Source organism: Lycium ferocissimum, chromosome 4 (genome assembly GCF_029784015.1).
Source record: "Lycium ferocissimum isolate CSIRO_LF1 chromosome 4, AGI_CSIRO_Lferr_CH_V1, whole genome shotgun sequence".
NCBI classification, from domain to species: Eukaryota; Viridiplantae; Streptophyta; class Magnoliopsida; order Solanales; family Solanaceae; genus Lycium; species Lycium ferocissimum.
Genome location: NC_081345.1, coordinates 37,882,093 through 37,904,808, shown reverse-complemented (window position 1 = coordinate 37,904,808; position 22,716 = coordinate 37,882,093). Strand labels below are relative to the sequence as shown.

General features: G+C 35.7%; 1 protein-coding gene across 2 annotated transcripts; it reads right to left on the bottom strand.

The window, feature by feature from the left end:
• Positions 1-1,840: 1,840 nt before the first annotated feature.
• LOC132052742 (uncharacterized RNA-binding protein C1827.05c-like) lies at positions 1,841-7,412 on the bottom strand. 2 transcript variants are annotated; one of them, XM_059444417.1, is made up of 9 exons: positions 7,255-7,412; positions 7,063-7,160; positions 6,097-6,211; positions 5,914-5,969; positions 3,703-3,750; positions 3,498-3,595; positions 3,189-3,258; positions 2,963-3,073; positions 1,841-2,305 (listed from the first exon to the last, which is right to left on the bottom strand). In XM_059444417.1, the coding sequence occupies exons 2-9, from the start codon at positions 7,156-7,158 to the stop codon at positions 2,240-2,242; spliced, it is 660 nt and encodes a 219-aa protein (XP_059300400.1). In that variant the 5' UTR covers positions 7,159-7,160; positions 7,255-7,412; the 3' UTR covers positions 1,841-2,239. The 2 variants fall into 2 exon arrangements, with proteins under 2 accessions (XP_059300400.1, XP_059300401.1); XM_059444418.1 differs by having other exon boundaries at positions 1,841-2,290; positions 7,255-7,411.
• Between the last annotated feature and the right edge of the window lie 15,304 nt (positions 7,413-22,716).

Sequence of the window (22,716 nt, the reverse complement as noted above, 5' to 3'; positions counted from 1 at the left end):
AGAGTAAAGTCTTAGTAACAGAGAAGCAATATGAAATTTTTTCCTCGACTTGAATTGCAAATGAACAAAAATGAATTTATGAGGTCAAATACTAATTCTTGTTTTTTTTCCTTCATTAGTGCTTTTGACATCGTAATTAATTTTTGGCTAAGGTCCTCATTAGAATTTAGAATTCCGCATCCGATGTATATTTAACGAAATCTAGTATAGCAATTAAATGCTCATAATTACACATTCAAGTCGTATACACCTTTTATATTTTAACCTGTAAAAGTAATTAATAGTTATTATTCTAATTATTATCATCAGATTAATAATTAATAGTAATCATATAAATTTACTTGTAATAAGTGTTCGGTCAACAATTTGCCATGTTTGAGGGGCTCTGATTCACTAGGAACTTTTTTTTTTCACACTAGGACTCAGTATAACTTATTTTGACTATTAGCTGATAAGTTCTTTTGCAGCAATTAATCAAAGCAAAAAGAAGATACAATTAAGATTTCTGTTTATGAAAGAAATTAAGCTGGTACTTTTTTAAAAGCTTGATGAAGAAGAAATCATTAGAGTGTGTTGTCTCTATTAAGATGCTAAGATACAAACAAACCCATATCTTGTTGCTTCCTAATGAGGTATGGTATGGTACTGTACGATGTGCCTGTCTTTTACTAAATAGTGCTGGGAACGATTATTATTTACAAATAGTTAAGTTTTCATTGTCTGAAATGCAGGCAAAATACTGAAAATTTTGTTTGAAAAATATTTCAAGTGAAGTAATAATTTTCACTTGCAAGATATTTTTCTTTGTCGAAGTGAAAGTCATGTCAAAACAACATTCAATTTCTATATTTTTGGAACTTCAGCTTCAACCCAATAATATCAAAACACTTGCTATTGGCCGTGAGGACCTTTTAATTTGTTTACTAAAACAGATGAAATAATAGAGACGCCCAAGCCTCTGTAGTCACGCACTTTAGGCAATCAAATATCTTTATGATCTTCTTTAAAACACCACCATAATTTCATTCCTAAACAAGGTCCGTGATACTTTAATTGCATTCGTACGCATTACTTTAGTTGGAAAAAAGAAAATGAAAGGAGAACGTTATGCACTGTATTTTTCTTTTTTTTCCCTCACTTCATATTTTGGTCGTTTCTTCCCAGTCTGTTGTTTGCTTTTTACTTTTTACAAATGAAACTTATTCAAAAGGAACTAATAAATGTCTGCAATGTACAAAAAGCTAGTGTAGATAGGAATCAGCTTAGAGTCCAAAAAGCTAATTGGTGTACAAAGCTCAGTTTGGTTGAATAAAATTCCCCAGTTTGACCAAATAAAAAATGCCTGCAGTGTATTGAAGAACGAGCAATGTAATACTCTTCATACTGCGACGAGACAAGAGGGCAGTGATGTTGTTATTTTTATACATTGTGTTTTAGGCAGCCTTTTTTGTGAGATTAGTTAAGTAAAATACCTTATACTCCAATTATTTAACAGAAGGCTAAACGACTTGGTTGAAAATTTGACGAAATAACATATCGGGAACTATATTGTATATTTTCACGAAGATTGCCATTGGATGGTTTACATCAATTCCTATACGGCCCCATTATGCAATAAGCCCAAATTGCTGAATCGGTAGATTTTCTTTCATATCAAACAGGGCTAGTTCGCTCATCCATAGACCACCCAGTAAGTAAAGACCTTGCAAGTAAACAAAAAACATCAGGTCTCCAAGAACACTTTGTTTTAAAAGATGTTAAATATGATATGCAGATTCACAAACTTTAGATAATTTCTGCGGGAAAAAGAGGAACGAAATAACCAAAGAAACTACAAATCTGGCACATCAAAGCCCAAATACTTTGAGATAATGTACTAGCCAGAGGCCCAGATAAATTCATTTTATCACTCAAGGAATGCCACAATTCTTGATTCTTCAAGGTAGGTTACAAAAACTGAAGCTACTATAGGTAGATGCTTGGAATGGCTTACAGTCCAAAAACAAATCGCCAGAAGAGCCTCAATGTCGTCTATGCTAATGATAATTCTTTCAGAAGAAATCTAAGGCGGCTGCCTATCTTCCACAGCCATTGGCAATTTCGTACATTTAAGCAGCACACAGCTTTCCATCAATCGCATAGTTCAAGGGCCGTGACCGTAGAGCTTACATGACCGTGAATTGTGATACAAACTGCCAACATACTAATCTACTTGCTGCCTCAGTTGTGCTGGAAATATCTAATCTGCATCAAATCTGATTTTCTTTGGTGCAGCCTGAATTGAACCCACCTGCAAATAACATTGCCGATAGTAATTTCAACTTTGGTATTTTCCTAAGATTAATCTATTCAAGTGTAATTCATGGAGGGGTACGACGTAACAATTTTTAGTATTCTTGAATCCAAGGTGCTCTGACACCATGTTTGATACATAGCATATAGAATAAACAGTCAAGCACAATGAAATCTACGGAAGATTGTGCTCTCGCTCTCTCTCTCTCTATATATATATATTTATATGTGTGTGTGTGTGTGTGTGTTCTCTAAATTTTCAAAATTTGTTGGCCCCTTTGTAACAACATAAACCCTTATATGTAATCTCCTGATGGACTGCACCGTGATTTCAGCAAACGTAAAAAACTTTCACTGTCCTCGGTGCAAGGCAACCTAATTCTAGTTCTTTCTAATGTATATTTGGCCAAGTGATTATCATTCTTGTGCCACCTAAACAAATTGTCCAATACTACTCAAATATCGTTCAACAATATAACACTAACCAAACAAGCAACAATCCCGTTATTAATATCGTATAGTCAAATTCTAGTTAATTAACAGTTAGATTAACCAAATAGAATAAGGGTTTCTGTACTCCAACCAGCAACCAGCAGCGATAGCCGATAAGGCTGTAATTTGCAGTATCAGAGAGTAGGACTGAGAATAAAGAAAGCCATATATGTCTTACAATTTCTGGGCAATCATAGTCAATTCCAGCTGCTTCAATCCTCTTTCGCCTCTTCTTGTCGCGTTTTAGTATTCCTTCAACCAACTTCTTGTGCTCATCCAGTGTTCTTTCCTGGATTATTAGTAGCACTCAACAAGTTTTAAGTTTGAAAAGGATAACCGGAGTTCATAATACCAAACTATGTACTCATTTAGCACAACCCAAAGCAAATCCCACTGAACCTTACCTTGTCCTGACGCTTCCTTTCAATTTTAACCCAATCCAAGGGTTTGTACCAGCGGTTCACACCTTTCCACCTATGCAGAAATCAGAGTTGTTAACCACCAACATATAAAGAGACCCAAATTTTCAGATATGCAACTCCACGCTAAGAAAGTATCATAAACCTACCCACTACATTTTCAACTTCTTCAAACTAAACAGAAAAGGATGGGAGAAACCAAAGAAATTTGTCAATCTCTTACACTTGGATATATGAAATAATAAAATTACCATTCCCCCCATCAAATTGGAAAAGAGAGAGAGAGATCCTTACAATCTTGGATGTACATGTTCAGGAGGAATAAGCTGAACTTGCAATAAGTGCTCAAACAAGAGATAGTTATGCATAGTATCCGCAACAACTTTTGCAACCTGCACTGACCCAAAATAGACAACCAGAAAATGGAAAGAAAATGATCAGAGGGGTTTTCTAACTGTGCATATCTATAACACTACAAAGTTGCTAGGACAAGTACTACCTCAGGAGACTCAAATTCTATGAAGCCAAAATGCTTTGATTTTCCTGTCTGTTAAGGAAAAGAAACCAAGATAAGTCAATGAAACAAATAGATAAATCACCCCAAAGAAAATAATAATAAATCAGTGGATTAAAATATGATATGTAACTTAAAGGAGCGCAGTGCATGCCCATAAGGAAAGAACGATAAAGGTGTCAATGGACTAAGATATGAAACGAGTAGTTTGAAAAATAAAATTGAAGTAAATGCCAATGAATCACCTCAACTCCACTACATAATTATGGCCTATAGTTTCATTTCTTTTCTAGATGAAAAAAATACTTCATAATCTTTAAAAATAGGATACATAATCAAGGTATTTCCTTTATCCAAAAAGAAAAATCAAGGTATCTCCAAGCAAATGCTTCACTGATGACAGACTTCTATTGTTTTTAAAGAAGAAATATATGTCAATACAGCCATAATAAGATACTAAGATACGGTGTACGAACATAGGGTGGAGCGGAGAATTGTTAGCTGGGGGAATAGAAGGAAGAAGAAAAACAAGAAGCTGATGCCCAGCACGATTGCGTTGAGGGTTCCAGGACATTGAGAAAGTCTATTCCCCAGATTAAGAGAAATAATATTGCACTGTAGATAGGACGGGGTGGAGAAATCCTTAGTGTCCTTAAAGGAGGAATTCAAATGTTAAAAGTTGTTTCTGTCAAGGGTTAAAGAAGCATTCTGGTTTGCTGATTGCCTAGCATTCTTCAAAATTACACAAAACAATAAGGAGCGTAACAAAAGAGAAGTGAAGGACAGGAGGAGGCTGCCACAATGCAGGCAGGGTGATTTACACTTCAACTTTGGTTACTCAAGTAAAATATCATTGACCAATGGCCTTTTAAAGACGAACGAGCGACAAATATGGGCCAGTAGAATAGGTTGTTTACTCTGTTTAGTTTCTAGACAGGTGCATTACCAGAATAATATCCAGATTTCAGAAGAAACGTAAATACTGGAAGAGTATAGGGCACCAAAACGGGATAAACAAACTGCAATGACTGTCCAGATGCCGCAGAATGAGAATGAAAAACAAGACGCGAACGTGAAGTTTTCTCCTCCAACGATCTCAAAATGAAGCACGAGATCAGAAAAAGGGACCTATAAACAGATGGAGATTATCCGAAGGTGTATTTTTCCTTTTCAATTCCTCTTTTTTGAGGCTTAGGACCCACACCAGTGATTCAACTTTTAGAGGGAGACAAAAATATAGGGAATCACAACAGCAGAAATATTTAGGGAACAAACACTATTCAATTGGTAATGAAACTAGAAGTAAGGCAATAGCCCAATTACCAAGATTGGCATGATTTGGGAAACACATAACGGTGGTATTAATGTCAATTGAGTTTTTTGATAAGTTAATGTCGATGAGAAGTTTAATATTGTTGTTTAACAAGGTAAGAGAGATGCACGGGGATGGCCAGAGTAATCTAATAAGAAAGACTGTTTGCACTTAAAAGCTAAAAAGAAAAAGAAGAGAAAGAAACAGAAGACTCGTAAGCTTGCCTATGAAAGCAACTATCACAGAAACAGACGTAGAATCTATCAGCTTGTGAAAAAAAAACTGTAGCACGATATTGCAGAAGAAGGGCGGAGGCCTGGGATAAGAATGAACTAAAAAAATCAAACAGTAGTGTGAATTACAATGGGAGATAAATTGTTTTTTTAATTATTGTTAAGATAAATTGGGTATTGCATAACTTCGAAGAGCGCCCTGGTAGGTCCCTGACTTCGTGTGTGGAACCTGGTTTATGAAAATTATTGCACGCCTTAGTTGCACCCCCTGGAACCATGTTTTATGAAAATTATTCACATATAGAAAAAGGAATTACTGGATACCAAGATGAAGCAACTTGAATGTGGAAATATTTTTTGTCCGAAAGACCTTCTATGTTTTGCTATGTTTTTCTATCTTTTCTCAAGATTTTTTTCATATTCAGCTGTAGAACAGATTATCATAGACAACAACAAGATATAAGTAGTCCTAAGTACTTGATCAAACCCATATTCCATTAACCATATTGGACTTTCAAGTTAGCAGAGATGTCAAATACATAACAGTAATATAGCGATAAAACAATGAGACAGTTAAAGAGCAAACATAATAGAAATGTCTAACCAAACAGATTGACAATTGACAAATAATAATTTGTCTGGAACATTAACCTTCTTATTCCTTGCAATTCTAAGCCTCTTGATTGGACCGAATTGCTTAAAGAAACCTGAAGACAACATTTACAGTATATCAAACAATTACTCAACTTCATATTCTTATACATAAGAGGAAAAAATCAATCAAGTATCTAAATAGGCTCATTTTCGAATAAATTTGAAATGAGAAATGCAAACCTTCCATTTCATTCTCATAAAAGCCATGCGGGATTCTCCCGATATATAACACTGTTGCTTTGCTTTCCCTCACTTCAGTCTTTGGAAGCTTCTGCGCTGGCCCACCTTCTAATGGCTATTTATTTACAGGACAAAAACGAGTCATATACAGCACACCACTCGCCATAGTGAATTTTACAGTAATGATTCTAATGAAGACCATTGCCCACTCAAAGTCTCACAGACCAAACATAAAGTTTAAGGGTGTGTTTGGTATTGGAGGAATCCAATTTTTCCATGTTTGATTGGTCAACTGATATTTTGGAAAATATTTCCTCTAAGAAAACAAGTTCCTTAAAAATGAGGAAAATTTCCCTAATGGAAGTAGAAAAAACAAGTTCCATAAGTCACACTTCAACTTCATTGTCTCCTCAGCATCCACCCAATGCTCCCAACCCCCACCCCCTGAACCCCCACTCCCCACCCTATCCAGCCCCATAGTGTTTTACTAGATTACATATAAACACTCTCGGTATTATATATTTTTGCGAACTTACTAAACACTAGAAAATAAGTAAGAAACCTATTTGTTTTCCAAGAAAATATTTTAAACATTTTCCTTCGTGCCAAACACACCCTAAGTTAGCTAAAAATCTTTACCAGACCATTGCCCACCCAAAGTATCAAAGACCAAATATCATTTTATCGCTTTCTGCCTTCCTTTGTTACTGCACAACCATTGTGACATACAATTCTAGTATATACCACGCAAGTAGCAGAATTAAAGGAGCACATATAGTACATAATCATAAAAACTAAAACTAATAAAGGAGACAATTGCTGTTTGCGAGGGAAACAGCAAGTATAACAGAACGAATAGGGTAATCTAGGCAATGCTCTTACAACGAAATATATACATAATACATAATCTGAGGTATTTTCTTTCAACTTTCATTATATAAATCTCGGAGTCAACAATTAACGTACCAGAAAATCACGAGCTTCATCTTTAGAAGCAGAAAAATCACTTGCACCTTTTTTCAATTGCTTTGTTATTGCTTTCTTCCTTGCTTTAACACCCATCTCTGTTTACATATTCATGATAATACACGTCAAAAACAGAAACACAATAAAGAAAATTGGAACCCTACATATGATTAATTAAGCTATAAGCCTTACTAAATTCCAAGCGAGAGAGAAGAAAAGGTGTTTATTTGCAGATGTCAAGTGTCTTAAACCCTAAACCCTGTCTTCGGATCCTCTCGGTTTTTTTTTTTTTCGGGTCGAACTACCCGCCCAGGATTTTGCGGGTCAAGTTCACAAATGTCACTCGTAAGAGTGGTCTAGATTTTTTAGCCTCGTATAACAAAACTTTTAGGGCTCGTTTGGTATGAGGGATAAGTGATAAATAATCTCAACATTAAATTTGAAATGAGTTTATCCCATATTTGGTTAGGATAAAATCACAGTATAACTAATCCCAAGATTAATTATCTCGGGATTGTAGTGTTATTTTATCCCTGTGGGAGGGTGGATAGCTAATCCCGAGATAACTAATCCCGGATAACTAATTCCGGAATAACTAATCACATGATAAGTAATCCTGGGATAAATTATTTCCCAACCAAACGACCCCTTAGAAAATAGCCTCTGTTTCAGAAAATTCGTTAGGCAAACCTTTTATTGCCCATTAGACATAAATTATTAATTTTATCTATAAGGCATAAATTTAGAATATTTCAAGACAGTGAATTTGCTCAATTGAATATAAGTTCTGTCTTGTATGCAAAAGTTAGAATTTATGCCTTATGGGAAACATAAGTTTTTCAAGATTTAGGTCTTTTTTAAAGATTTTATTAAACAACATAAAATTTAAGATCTGACACTTTTAGAAACACCACATGCCATTTCCTGGGGTTTTGCAGGTTTGGTAGTTGTGCCTTTAACGCCTAATGGTTTAGAAAATTGATATTTAGGTTCCTAAGGTTTGGAAAGTCTTGACTTTGAGCCACAAATATATTTAGAAGATTTGACTTTTAGCACTTGAACTATGTCAAAATAAGAATTCATGGAAAACACATACTTATAATTTAACCTAAAATTACTGCTTTATTTTTAACAAAATTAATTCTTAACCTTCTTAATTTGGACCCAATTTTACTTAAATATCTAATTCAATTATCACACTAATTAACTGTAGCGATTAATATTATACAAACTAGTTCACTTTATTTGTTAGAGTTGATGATGTAGGTTAGTGGGCTAGGTCGGTTTGGGCTTTTATTTATCACTGCTGTTGATTAGTTTAGCCAGATTTGGACATTGGGCTCGGGTCATTATAAAAGAAAGAGGCCAACTCATTCTAATTAACTTGTACATTTTTGTGGATGTTTCTCGTAAAGAAATGAAGGAGTTCTCTGATTTCTCTCTCTTTCTCTACACATAGATTTTTCATTTCTTCATCAATTCTTCATCAAATTTGCTCAATTACCATGGTATCAGAGCCTAGATCTTGATAGATCTGGTGTTTAGATTTCGTCCGAGCTTACCCTCGTTCATTAATTCCAATTTTTTTTCTCAAATATCGAAGTTTAGGGTTACGGTGTTCAGTGTATTTTGCGATTTCTTGAAGATTCGAGTGATTAAAATTGATTCGAAGCTTCGATTTCACATATTGTTGCTGATTGTTGGGATTGTTCGTGATTAATTGTTTCAATTTGCTCTCAAATTAGGGTTTGCTTCTGTTTCGAAGTTCGTCGGTTAATTTCGTTCGTTTGCTTCTGTTTCGAAGTTCGTCGGGTAATTTCGTTCCTTTCTTCTATTCTTCTAGTTATTTGTGTTGCTTGATTAATTGTTGTTGTTGCTCGTGTTGTGTGTGGTTGTTCAACAATATTGCTGGGTTTTCTGATTATTTGCGATGACGAATGGTACCGAGTCTCTAACTACCAGTGGGGTTTCCTCTGTACCTTCATCCTCGTCTGATTCTACTCCTGCTTCTCGCACTGTTTTTCACCCCGATGATTATACTCACCCCTGCCATCCCCTATATGTTCATCCCTCTGACGTGTTGGGTTCCTCCTTGGTTCCTGTTCCCTTTGATGGAACTAGTTATGGTAGTTGGCGTAGAACCATTCTTGTGGCCTTATCAGTGCGTAATAAATTGGATTTCATAAAAAATATATCTGACAGACCCTCTGAGACTTCACCTTTGGCCAGGCAGTGGCAAAGATGTAATGACCTCGTAGTATCTTGGTTGACCAATTCTCTTACCAAAGAAATAGCTCGTAGTGTTGAATATTCAGAACTGGCCAAGGATATTTGGGGTGAACTGGAAGAACGATATGGTCAAGCAGATGGGGCTAGATTCTTTGAACTTAAAAAGGACTTAGCTCATATTTCCCAAGGTCCATTAGACATATCCTCTTATTTCAATAGAATTAAACAGTTATGGGATGAAATTGGGTCCATTTCGTCTAACCACCTATCTTATTGCACTTGTGGGGGAAGTAAGAAGGGTGAGGATGAACAAAAGGTGTACCAATTTTTGATGGGTCTCAATGACACCTATGTTCAAGTTAGAAGCAATATACTAATGATGAAGCCCCTTCCAACTGTGAGCACTGTATACAGCATACTTTTGGCTGATGAAAAACAGAGGAACATCTCTAGTACATCTCAGTTTTCATCAGGATCTGTGTCCTTCAATGCTGGGGCATCCACTTCACACTCACATCATGGTTCCACTTCAAACCCATATCATGGTCCCCCTAGACAGAATTTTCCCTCAAGAGTTGCTTTTGAACCCCCGAAATCATCCTTGGTATGCAAGTATTGCAGAAAGCCTGGCCATAGTATTGAGAAGTGCTATAGGCTTCATGGTTTTCCTTCAAATTTCAAATTCACCAAGAACAACGTCCAAGGAAAACAGCTGCTCATGTTGAGTTTGATTCCAATCATGCTGGGCACTCAAATTTTGACAACTCTGAGGGTACTCATGGTGAATCTGAACATTCTTATGTCCTTCCTGGACTTACCAAGGACCAACACTCCCAGCTGATATCATTGCTGCAACAGTCCCACATCAGTGCTTCCCCTCCTGTTTCAAATCTTTTGGCTTCTGCAAATTTTGCTGGTAAGTTGTCAGCTGATAGTAATGTCAGGACTTGTTTGCTTACTAAGATTGAAAACACTATATGGATCATAGATTCTGGAGCTTCTGATCACATGACCTCTGATTTGTCCCTACTTTTCAACTTACAAACTCTGCCTATCCCTTATCTAGTGTCCCTTCCCAATGGCTACAAAGTTAAAGTGACTAATATTGGTTCCCTAACCTTGTTCCCTGATATTGTTCTTCACAATGTTCTCTACATTCCCAGTTTTAAGCACAATCTGATCTCTGTCCATAAGCTTGTTGCTAAACCTGGTCATGCTGTTATATTTACCAACACTTTATGTGCTCTACAGGGCCCTTCTCTGAAGAAGCCAGTGGTGCTTGGTAGATCTGACAGTGGACTGTACAAACTTTCTCATCACCCTACTGCTTTTACTTGTGATTTTCCTGTTCCTGCTGCTTTCCCTGTTGTTTCTTCTGATTGTAATAGTTCTGCTATTGCTGCTGTTTCCCCCTCCATTTCTTTTATTCCTAGTGTTCATGCAACTGTATCTGCTGATCCTTCTCATACTGTTGTTCCTGCCAATGTGAATATGAATAAAGTTGATGTTGTTTGGCACTAAAGACTTGGCCATCTGCCTTTTTCCAAAATGAAATCACTTACTAATGTTGGTTCCAAATTATCCCCTAAGCAGTCCTTTGATTGTCCTATTTGCCCTTTAGCCAAACAATCTCGATTACCATTTTCAGACAGTTCTATTAAGAGTACTGCACCTTTTCAGCTTATCCACATTGACACTTGGGGTCCTTATCATACCCCAACCTATGATGGATCTAGATATTTCCTCACTATTGTTGATGACTATACTAGCGCCACCTGGACCCACCTACTTGGTGCCAAAAGCAATGCTTTTACCATTCTCAAAGCTTTCCTTAACATGATTACTACTCAATTTCACACCAAAGTTCAGACTATTAGAAGTGACAATGCCTTAGAGTTAGGGTCAAGCTTGTCTGGTTCTCAGTTCTTTGCGGATCAGGGTATCATCCATCAGACTTCCTGTCCACATACCCCTCAGCAGAATGGGGTAGTGGAAAGGAAACACAAGCACTTGCTAGACACTGCCAGGGCCTTACTCTTCCAATCTCATCTCCCCATCAGATTTTGGGGTGACTGCATTTTAACAGCCACATATTTGGTGAATAGGTTCCCATCTCCTCTCCTAAATCACAAGAGTCCTTATGAACTGCTTTGTGGCAAAACACCTCCCTATGACCACCTTAAGGCATTTGGTTGTCTATGTTATTCCACTACTCCTAGACCTCATAGGGATAAATTTCAGCCTAGGGCCTCTCCTTGTGTTTTCATTGGTTATCCTTTTGCCAAGAAAGGTTTTAAACTTTACAATCTCCAATCTCAGTCTTGTTTTGTTTCTAGGGATGTGTTCTTCCATGAGCATATTTTTCCCTTCCTCACTTCCTCTACTAGATCCCCAACCAGTTGTCCTTTTCCTTCTCCTTATTTTGATGACACTGTTCCTCCAATGCCCTGTCCTGATCTTTCCTCCTCTCCTATTCCATCCTGTCCCTCCTCTTCTTTGTCTCCTGTGCCAGCCCCCATCTCTTCTTCCTCTCCTACACCTATTCCCTCCCCTATTCCTTCCTCATCTGCTCCTGTTAGAGCATCTCTCAGACCTAAGAAACAGCCTGCCTATCTTCAGAATTATATCTGTAATTCTTCTGTTTCTGTTCCTAACTCTGCCTGTGATCCTCACACTTCATTAGCTAGTAAGCAGCCTGTTCTTGAGCCTTCTTCTTACTCTCAAGCTGCATCTGTCCCTGAGTGGCAAGATGCCATGAGACAGGAGTTTGAGGCTTTGGAGGCTAATTTGACTTGGGACATAGTTGAGTTACCTAGTGGTAAGAAGCCCATTGGCTGCAAATGGGTATACAAAGTCAAATATAGAGCTGATGGGAGCATTGAGAGATATAAGGCTAGGTTAGTGGTCAGAGGGGATACTCAGGTAGAGGGGATTGACTTTCATGAAACTTTTTCCCCTGTGGTAAAAATGTCTACTATCAAAACTCTTATTGCTGTTGCTGTTAAACAAAATTGGTCTCTTTTTCAACTGGATGTAAACAATGCTTTCTTGCATGGGGATTTGGATGAAGAAGTCTACATGAAACTTCCTCCTGGGTTATCCGTACCTGCTTCTGCTTCTTCTCCTGTTCCTTTGGTTTGCAAGTTGCAAAAGTCTCTGTATGGGTTGAGACAGGCTTCAAGGCAATGGTATGCCAAGCTGTCTCAAGCCCTGCAGTCAAGAGGCTATTCTCATTCTTTAAATGACTATTCATTGTTTACTAGAGGTTCTGGGGACTCCTTGGTCATCCTTGCTGTCTATGTTGATGACATTATCTTAACCGGCACTGATTCCTCCGAAATTTCTGCTCTCAAGCTATTCCTTCATGAGCAGTTTAAGATCAAAGATTTGGGGTTGTTGAATTATTTCCTTGGTCTTGAAGTGTTGTATACACCCTCTGGTGTTCTTCTCCATCAAAAGAAATTTGTGCTTGACCTGCTCAAAGAGTTTCACTGTGACATTTCCTCTCCTGTTATATGTCCATTGGAATTACATGAGAAGCTCAAGGCTGGAGTGGGTGATCCTTTACCCAATCCTGAGACCTACCGTAGTCTAATTGGTAAACTGAATTTCCTTACTCATACTAGACCTGATTTGGCCTTTGCTGTCCAGCACTTAAGTCAGTACATGCAACTGCCATGTCTCCCTCACATGAAGGCAGCCCTACACTTGTTGAGGTATCTCAAAGGGACCTCTGACTATGGCTTGTTTCTCAACAACTGCTCTGATTTGTCTCTCAAAGTGTTTTGTGACAGTGATTGGGGTGCTTGTCCTGATAGTAGAAAGTCAGTCACTGGTTTTTGTATTCTCCTCGGTGGTAGCCTGATTTGTTGGAAGTCCAAGAAGCAGCCCGTAGTGTCTCTTTCTTGGTGAAATTTGAATACGGATCTTTGAGTAAGGGTAAATTTGTGCGCAGAGGTGACTTGGCTAACTAGATTCTTGTCTCGATTTTGGTTTTCTGTTTGCGATCTGTTTCGGTTCTACTGTGATAATCAAATTTCAATTCACATTGCCAAGAATCCGGTATTCCATGAGCGTACTAAACACATTGAGTTGGACTGCCATTTTGTTCGAGGCAAGCTTGCTGATGGTTTGATTTCATTGCATCACACTCCTACTTCCACTCAACTTGCTGATGTTCTTACCAAGAGCCTTCCTGGTGCTGCTCATCATTTTCTTATTGGCAAGTTGGGGGTCTTATCACCCTCCAACTTGACGGGGGGTGTTAGAGTTGATGATGTAGGTTAGTGGGCTAGGTCGGTTTGGGCTTTTATTTATCACTGCTGTTGATTAGTTTAGCCAGATTTGGACATTGGGCTCGGGTCATTATAAAAGAAAGAGGCCCAACTCATTCTAATTAACTTGTACATTTTTGTGGATGTTTCTCAGAAAGAAATGAAGGAGTTCTCTGATTTCTCTCTCTTTCTCTACACATAGATTTTTCATTTCTTCATCAATTCTTCATCAAATTTGCTCAATTAACATTATTTGATATTAAATTAATGCATAGTGGTAGCTACAGGTGGAGACGATTGGTGGTTGGTGGTGCGATGAAGGGTGGGGATAAAAGTGATTGATGATTGTGACTAATAAGAGAGCATATAATGGTGATAGTTGTGCAGTAATAGTTGTGACTAATAAGTGAGTGTATGGTGGTGGGGGTTGTGCAGTAATGGTGGTGGTGAATGTTGCTCCCAAACGCACACGCAAGTATACGTGGTCGTACAAGTAATATAGACTGTTAAGTCCAGATATCGATCCCACAGAGACTTAGATTCTCTTTGTTAAACTAATTCAAATTCGGATGAAACTATTCAAGAAAGTGAAAATCAAGATGTTTGTTGAACTAAACTCACAACCGAAAAGTAAACAATTTGTGATGGGTGTTTGTTGTAATCGGGAATATCTTGACACGATTGTAAGAATTATCGGATGAGAGAAAGATCTAGGGTCATGGCTTTCGACAATCCGGTTGATCTTCGACAATTTCACCTATCTTATTTCTGGGTTACTAGTTGACGGGTTAATTATGCTTTATGATATTCTCTCGAACTACTCACAAGCTTTGTAGATATTCTTGTAACGCCTATATCTCTATGGTCATTAGAGGTAACAAGAACGCATTTATTTCTCCGTATTCAACTAAGTAGGGCTAAAGGGTATATCTCTATCCTCAGTAGCGAATCGATTAAATCGAACAAACTCTATTTATTCTTATTACGTACGTGAATTCCCTTTCTCAAGTCCAATTCACGCACCACAGATAGTGTCTAACTATTGGCCAGATAATCAAACAATTAAGATCAAGAATAAATAAGCAACCCAAAATATGGAAAATCAATAGATAATAATTGTCATCAAATCAACTTTCATGTCTTTCGCCACAACCCTAGAAGTAAGAAGTTTAGCTACTCATGATTCGTTCATAGACAAAAGAAGTCATGAATAAAGCGAATCGATTAAATCGAACAAACTCTATTTATTCTTATTACGTACGTGAATTCCCTTTCTCAAGTCCAATTCATGCACCACAGATAGTGTCTAACTATTGGCCAGATAATCAAACAATTAAGATCAAGAATAAATAAGCAACCCAAAATATGGAAAATCAATAGATAATAATTGTCATCAAATCAACTTTCATGTCTTTCGCCACAACCCTAGAAGTAAGAAGTTTAGCTACTCATGATTCGTTCATAGACAAACGAAGTCATGAATAATCTAGGGTTGAAAAAGATGAAAAATAAAAGAAACCTAGAGAGAGAAAAAGAGAACGGTGGCTTACAAATCTTTGAATAAATCCCAGCACCCGTTCTCAGCAAAATAAAACGTCTATATATAGTCTAGGGTAAAAATAAAAAATAAGGAAACCAAATCCTAGTCGAATCGGGAGAACCGCGCAGAGTTCCGCTTTCCTTCCGCATCGCGGAAGGATCGCGCAATGTTCTGAGGGTTCAAGCTTTCCTTCCGCGATGCGGAAGGATCGCGTGTCTCTGATGCCTGGTTGTGTATCCGCTTTCCTCCCGCGATGCGGAGGAAAAGCGGAGCCTTCTGGTGAATTTCTTTCTTTTTAGTTCATCGGTCTTTGACTCGTCATCTCGTCTACTCGTCGTATGCTCCAAAATTGCTCACTTTAAGCCAAATTTTCCATCATTTGTCGTCTCTGTACCTATACACATGAAATACGACGACATAAGTTCAAATACGACGATTGTGTCACGAATTAAGCGATAAAAGTCATAAGAGTAGGATGTAAAATGACGCAAAACACGATATTTGTGCCAAATATCAGTGAAGATCATTGGTGATTTTTATTTTCTAACTTAAATTTTGATCGTTACACATTAGTTTTTTTTTTTTTTACTTACTTTGGTTTTTGGTTTACATTTGCGATGTAGCTATAGCTCGTGCATTTTCCAATTTGTTTGTCTTCTTTCTCCTATTATGCTTCGAGTTGCAACATAATTTTCTGTGTTCAGAATAAGAATTTGGAAATTTTAAAAATGCTCAATATAATACTTCTTGGCATAAATCTTAATGTTAAAAATGCTAAAATATCACCTTATAATTTATATTTGTAACTTTTTTTTCTTCTAAATCTCATGTTCTTAAATATCTTACCAACCATAATACTTGAAGAAAAAATAGTACACATCAAAGTAAGTATAGAGATAGGGTTTACAAATGTAATTTTTTGCTGTTTTGTTTTGTTCACTTTCCTTTTCTGCATTTTACTTTATTGTTGGACCATTTTGATTTTCTCAATTAATAAAATTGCCCTTGTGGCTTAATTTTTTTTTAAAAAGTATAGAGATAAATCTAATTTGATTTTTTTTTTCTCCGAACAAGTAGATAATGTAAAATAATCATCCACGAGTATTTCCCAAGTGCAAATAGGGATATTACGAGATAGTAAAGTGGAAAATATTGGAAAGTTTGGAGGCACAATCATTATCTTTTTTAAGTATTGCACTACTTCTTTTTTAGAAAGTTACTTTAAATACAAATTAAACTCCAAGAATGCACTGCATGTGTTTTTGCTCCTTATCAACCTGAACTACTTTCATCAAACTAAATGTTCAAACAAATAAAATATAACGAGTGATTCATAAACCTTTCTATAATTTCATTTGGATTGTACTAATAACGTGAAATAATCGCACGCAGGAATAAAATTAAAGGGGCGTGTTAAATGGAGTTTGATATTCGAAATAAATCGGCCTCACAAATCTAGAGTCGTGCCATATATGGCTCATTAAAGTAAAAAACGCTCACTAATAATTTCTCCATTTTCAAATTTCGAACCTGAAACTTCTGATTAAAAATAGAGAGATATCATTCATTTCACTACATACGTCACGTTGTTGGTAAAATAGAAAATCAGAAGGCATGGGAGTACCGCGTGTCCATCTATTGATTCCCAATATATATCCAATGAATAATTACTATTAAGTACAAAATTTAGAGAATTTAGAACCTTTTTAATCTGTCTCCACAATAGGTTTTATATTATCTTGAGGTCTTTATGCTGCCTCCCAGATTGGTGTCCTTCCGCCGACTTCTGTGGACTATGACGACTGTAATATAAATGGTACTAACTGTTTGCTTGGACGTGCTTTTAAAAAAATTAAAAAGAAAATAATACGTAATTATACAGCAATCGCTTACACTATTATATGTCACCATGCAACTTAAATAATAGTAATACTGGTTAGACTTTAGAGGAAGACCTTAATAGTCGTCCATTAATTTGTCTCAAATTTTAGGTGCATTTGCTTGGAAAATTAAAATCTCCAATATTAAAATCGCTAACAGTACTATTTTTCCACGCACCGTCAACATATTGGGTGGAAGACACTTCATTGGGTATGAAGTTTTGCTTCTCAATCAACATCACTAAGGCACTAACACCAACGACTCTAAAGTGAAAATACTATTAAAGAAAATGTACAAATAAAGAAAGGCACCCCGAAAAAGATACGAAGTGCTGGGAAATGGTCAAAGTAGTTGAATTGGAGGATCACTGTGATTATAGCCCTTAGTAAGTTTACCAAAGACAAAAACGAAATATTCGATATTATGGATGACTGGTTACGGATGGACCCTAGCGATACACCATCCATATCCCTACGTTTTTTTTTTTTTTTTTCATTCAATCATCACTTGTTTAACAGCTTAAACTAGCCACTTTAGAGATAGGTTTTCAGTCAACATCAAAATAGGTTAAGAGCGCGTCTAGGGGTAGCAATATCAACCCAAACCTGCCCAACCCATCTGATGTTTTGATGGGTTAGGTCACAACCCGTTGTTGAGTTGACCCAACGGGTTGAACCCAGCATGACCCATCAAACAATTGGGTCAAAACGGGTCAAAGTAGTATAACCCACCGGGTCAAAATGTAACCCAACCCAAACAACCAAAACTGAAACTTGCTAATTCAGTTCTTCTTAATTTGTATGTCGAAAGATATTTATTCTATAAAACGATTGATACATGAGAAGCAGAATTGATGAGTCTAATGTATTGTAGAAAAAATTTGGCCATAATTGTATAGCTTTCGTTTCGCATAGATGGCAAAATGGTAAAAAATGAGCATATACAATACTGAAAAAGGGATTCATGTTAATGCATTGCTCGATAACTCCAATGAATGGTGTTTCCTCCACTATGAGTGAGAGCTTTATGAGGTTCGGTTATGTTCGGCGAGTTAGGTCTTTGCCCCGTTGTTTGACTCATCTTGGTCCAACCTATTTTGAACCAAGCAAACTTTGGACGGATTAGGTCTTGACTCAACAATTACTTTGATCCCGTTTTGACCCACTCAAAATTCCACCCTAGGCGCGTCAGAACTGCCGGATAATGGTGCATCACCTACTCGGCCTTATGTTGCAAGGGCAAGGGGGATCCCCTGGCTAGGAGGATATTCAGCAAGTGCTTCCAAATCTCCTCAACACAAGGGCGATTTCAATTTTATAGGCTGGTCAGCTCTGGTCTATTGCTCTTTCCTTGCGCCTATTTCGCTTTAGGGGGTTGGTTCACAGGTACAACCTTTGTAACTTCTTGATATACCCATTAATTGGTCAGTTCTTATTTGAAAGGCGAGAATTTATTAACAGTCTTATGAATATAAATATATGAACTATGCTGATACTACTTTCACATATATAATTGAACGCAAAACATTAACGTAATATTAAAATCTCATTCTCTCTTCTTTCTTTTTTTTTTTTTTTTTGGATTTAAATGAATTTTTTTTTTTAAGTTGCATCGGTTGGATTTTAAACTCAAGATATTCTTTTAATTATGGGACGTCTTATCTGAAATTAGGTGACTTGCTAACTCCGAGATGTTGCCAAATGTACCATCTTCTACCTGATCTTTAATATTCTTCACTTAACAAAGATGTTTTGTTCGGTAATGTTGATGAGAAGCAATTTCGATGGTCTAAACTATTCAAAGAGCTAAAAATATGTACGTGGAAAAATGATAAAGTACTGATTATAGTTTCATGATAAATTAAGACAGCTTAATTAATTTGATTAAAGTCAAACCTTAACTACCCGATTTGAAGTATAGAACAAAAAAAAAGAAGAAAAAAGTTGCCTACGAAGCATCCTTAAGGGCTAAGTAGCTGCGGCTTGATACTGATCGATCTGACTAAATTTAATCAGAACATAACGTTAACTAGTGATTTTTTCGTCAGTACACAACAAAGATTTACTTAAATATAAGGGTATGGAAGCTATTAAAGGAATTTCAGACAATATTTTTTGTTATTGGGAAAATGTACAGAATAAGCTAAAGTGTCTTGTAAGAAGTTTAAAATGTACTTATGATATTTTTCTTAATTTTCTGATTACCGGGAATTGTTCGAGGACATATCTCTCACATTGGTAGTGGAAGACTTGAAAAGTCAAATGACCTATTTTGGTTTCATTTTGACATTAATTTTTGTCTCTGTTTTCGTGAACATAAACATGTACAAATAAAATGCTTAAGAATTAATTAAAATTGCTAATCAAAATTCATCGTATACCTTACATATCATTCTTTAAAAGCTGTCTTATCTATCTTCGCACTTTTTTCCTTAGAAAATAAAATAAAAGTCAATACGGAGATAAACCTAATGCAGAATTATTTTTTCCGAATTAACGGATAACCTAATAAAGTGAAGCAATTTAAAAATAAAGTTCATTCCTAAACCTTTCTATAATTACGTTACTAGTGTACTAATTTGGTGAAAATGAGCACGCGTCGGAATAAATAAAAGGGACGGATGTATGGCGTTGGAAGTAAGGACACCGACGAATAAATAAACAAAAACACGAAGTTCTGTGACTTTTATCCACTGGCTAACCAATGAACTATCTTTAAGAACTTGTATTATAGATATTAAGAACTTGTGTCTAATTTAAGTACACAACTAACGCAAGTGGTTTTAATTATGTTATGTTTATTTTATGGTCTGTATGCCGCTTCCCCACATCTTTGTCCTTTCACTGGCCTTCAATTCAATCAGAAAAAATCTTGTTGGTGGACCGTGTCATTTTATCATTTTTGTCTTGTCAAGAAAAGATCTTATCCGTCAAACAAATCTTATTGGGTTGATAGAAATTACTACTTATAATAAAAGGAGAATCTAAAAATTTTATAGTCACATAGTTAGTTTCTAATTAATGGTTAGGCTTTTCTTTTGATTTTCTTAGCCTATTCTCATTTTTCACTCTATTTTCTTATTCATTTTTATGTGAATCCCTAAAATTGGTGTATATTAATATTTATAATACTTTTTGTGAATCTTTTTTATATGGTACTTTTAGCTTTTATATTTAGTCCAAATAATTTTTTTTTATATATAATTAAGAAGATATTAATCGTTTTATATATCAAATTTGTCATTATTTAGATAAGTAAATTTTTACACAACTAAAAAGTCATATTAAATGGGCACTCTTTAATTAAGGTGATTTAGTAAAAATGTTTCTTACTTTCTAAGGATAAGTGATTTCTTAAGGGGTGCGCAATATGGATCGAGTCGACTATTAGATTACCCTTTATATTATTTGTCATTGTACAGTTTGACAAATTTTAAGCAACTTTGGAAAGTGCATGCATTTGTTTGAAAATAAAAAGGAAGTCTACATATACTCTAAGAAAAATATTGTTTTCTAACTTACAAAAACTTCTAGATGATTCAATATATTAGAAACATTGAGAAAGTGTCGAGCTACTTTTACAACTAATATAATGTTACAAAAACAAAATAAAAAGCAAGAGTAGCAAAAAAAAAAAAACACAAAAAAAGGTTGTAAATATAAATTTTAATGTGAGCCCGGGCCAAACGACACTAGTTGAAATAATACATGAAACGTATATGAGAATCGGATATATTGACTCACAGCTTAAATTCATGATATGTATTATCTGTTTTGGCTCACAAGACTTGACAAATTTATCCCTAAAGCTAAACGAAATTATAGTGTATGATCAACTTAAAAATGTATCATGTGAGTATGTACGTTTGACTTATACCACATTTTACTTTCTTCGTGAAATTTGCTCAAAGTGTCATGCACATTATATTTATCGAAATTTTGTCTACTTATAAGTCTATTAATCTCACCAATCTGTGCTTTCCCGCAAACATCACAAACGGTTGAGTCCCACATTGGAGGGTCGAAGGCCAATTTGTTTCCTTAGTAGGCGTTTGGACTTGCGATTTCACGTCATGATTTCAAGTCATGAGATGAAATTTCAAATCATCTAAAAAGGCGTGATTTGAGATTTCAAATTTTTTAAATGTAAAACTTGACCCATAAGTTTATATTTTGTAAAAAAGACCCATAAGTTGATAGATATTTTTAACAATTACTCCCACCAACCATTTATCAATCTCATTAACTTCTACCAACCGTTATTTATGTTCGTACCATGTGGGAGGATTATATTAAAGAGTAGTTACATTACTATTCATGTTAAATTTTTCTTTTTATTGAACTAAAGTTTGATCAATTGATGTTGTATTTTTCAGAAAGGCCTTCCAGTAGTGTAGTAATTTTGTTATGAACTATGACTTGCTCATTTGGTAAGATTGTATAAGCATTGAGAAAGTTTTGATAGTTTTCACAACTTGTGGGTTTTTATGTTTATAAAAAAATACAACTTAAGAAATTTAAATTGCACGTCCAAACGTGATTTCATCTCATGATTTCAAAATTCAAATCATGATTTCAAATCATGTCCAAACGGCTCCGTAGACAATCCTTCCCTTTCAAGCTGGCTTTTGAATTTGACTTAGGCCAAAATTCACTTCTTTAACACAACGACACTCCCTTTGACTAGGAGATCTCACTAATTTATCTCGGCCCTTTGGCTATCTATGTCATATTTACCCCGCGCATATTTATTTTTTCTCTCATTCAGTGTCTGATAACAGTATTGGAGCCCGAGTAGTCCTGAACATATCATGTGTTTTTTAGAAGCTTGTCAGCTTATATGTTTGTTGGCCTTTTCCGCTCGTCAACTCAGTCTACCATCGTTTCAAATCCAATTTCCGACAGTCCAAACTCTTCCATAACACGGCGGCGTACGCAGAATTTTTCATAAGCAGTGTCGATATTTAAAGAAGTAAAAAAAAAAAAAATTACTATAATGGCGTCATATCTTAGAAAAATAAATTTAAGCTGAATTACAACTTAAAATATCACTTCAGATAGACTTAAGATAATTTCATAGAATTCAACTCCAAAGAAAACGATGAATGTTTTCAAGAAATTTCAACTAGAAATAAAAATGAAAAAAAAATATATTAAAAGAACTTACATTTGAAAGAGCAACACACAACACCAAAAATTGCAAAGGCACTTTAATCTCCAAAAATTACAAAGTATAAAAGTAAAATGAGTAAATTTTTCAAAGTTAGAGTTTTAAATTGCTTGAGTAATCCAATTTCACATTATTATTAAATTATTGATTAACGGCTACGATCATACACTCCTTGTTAGGTAAAGAGTTGCGGGTTCCAACTCAGTTTAGATATTATTTAGGTAAAGAGCCAAGTTAGAAAAACATAATAATGCTAAATCTTATACATAGAATGAAGTTGGCTCAGGCGGATGGCTCTCTCTCATTTAAACAAGCGTCAAGGGTTCAAGTCTTTTTAGCTTCTTTATTTTTAGAAAGCCAAAAAATGAAAATAAAAAATCAGAAAATATGCTGTAAAATGGGGTCGCACATGACCTCAAGGTTGCTATTGAAGAGCCTCACCAATGAGCTACCGAAGCTGTATTGCTCATCACTGTCATCTCTTTATATTTATTATTTCTGCAAAGTATTATTCATATATAAATAAAAAAAGTTCCCTACCAAGGGGTGTCGGATGACAAC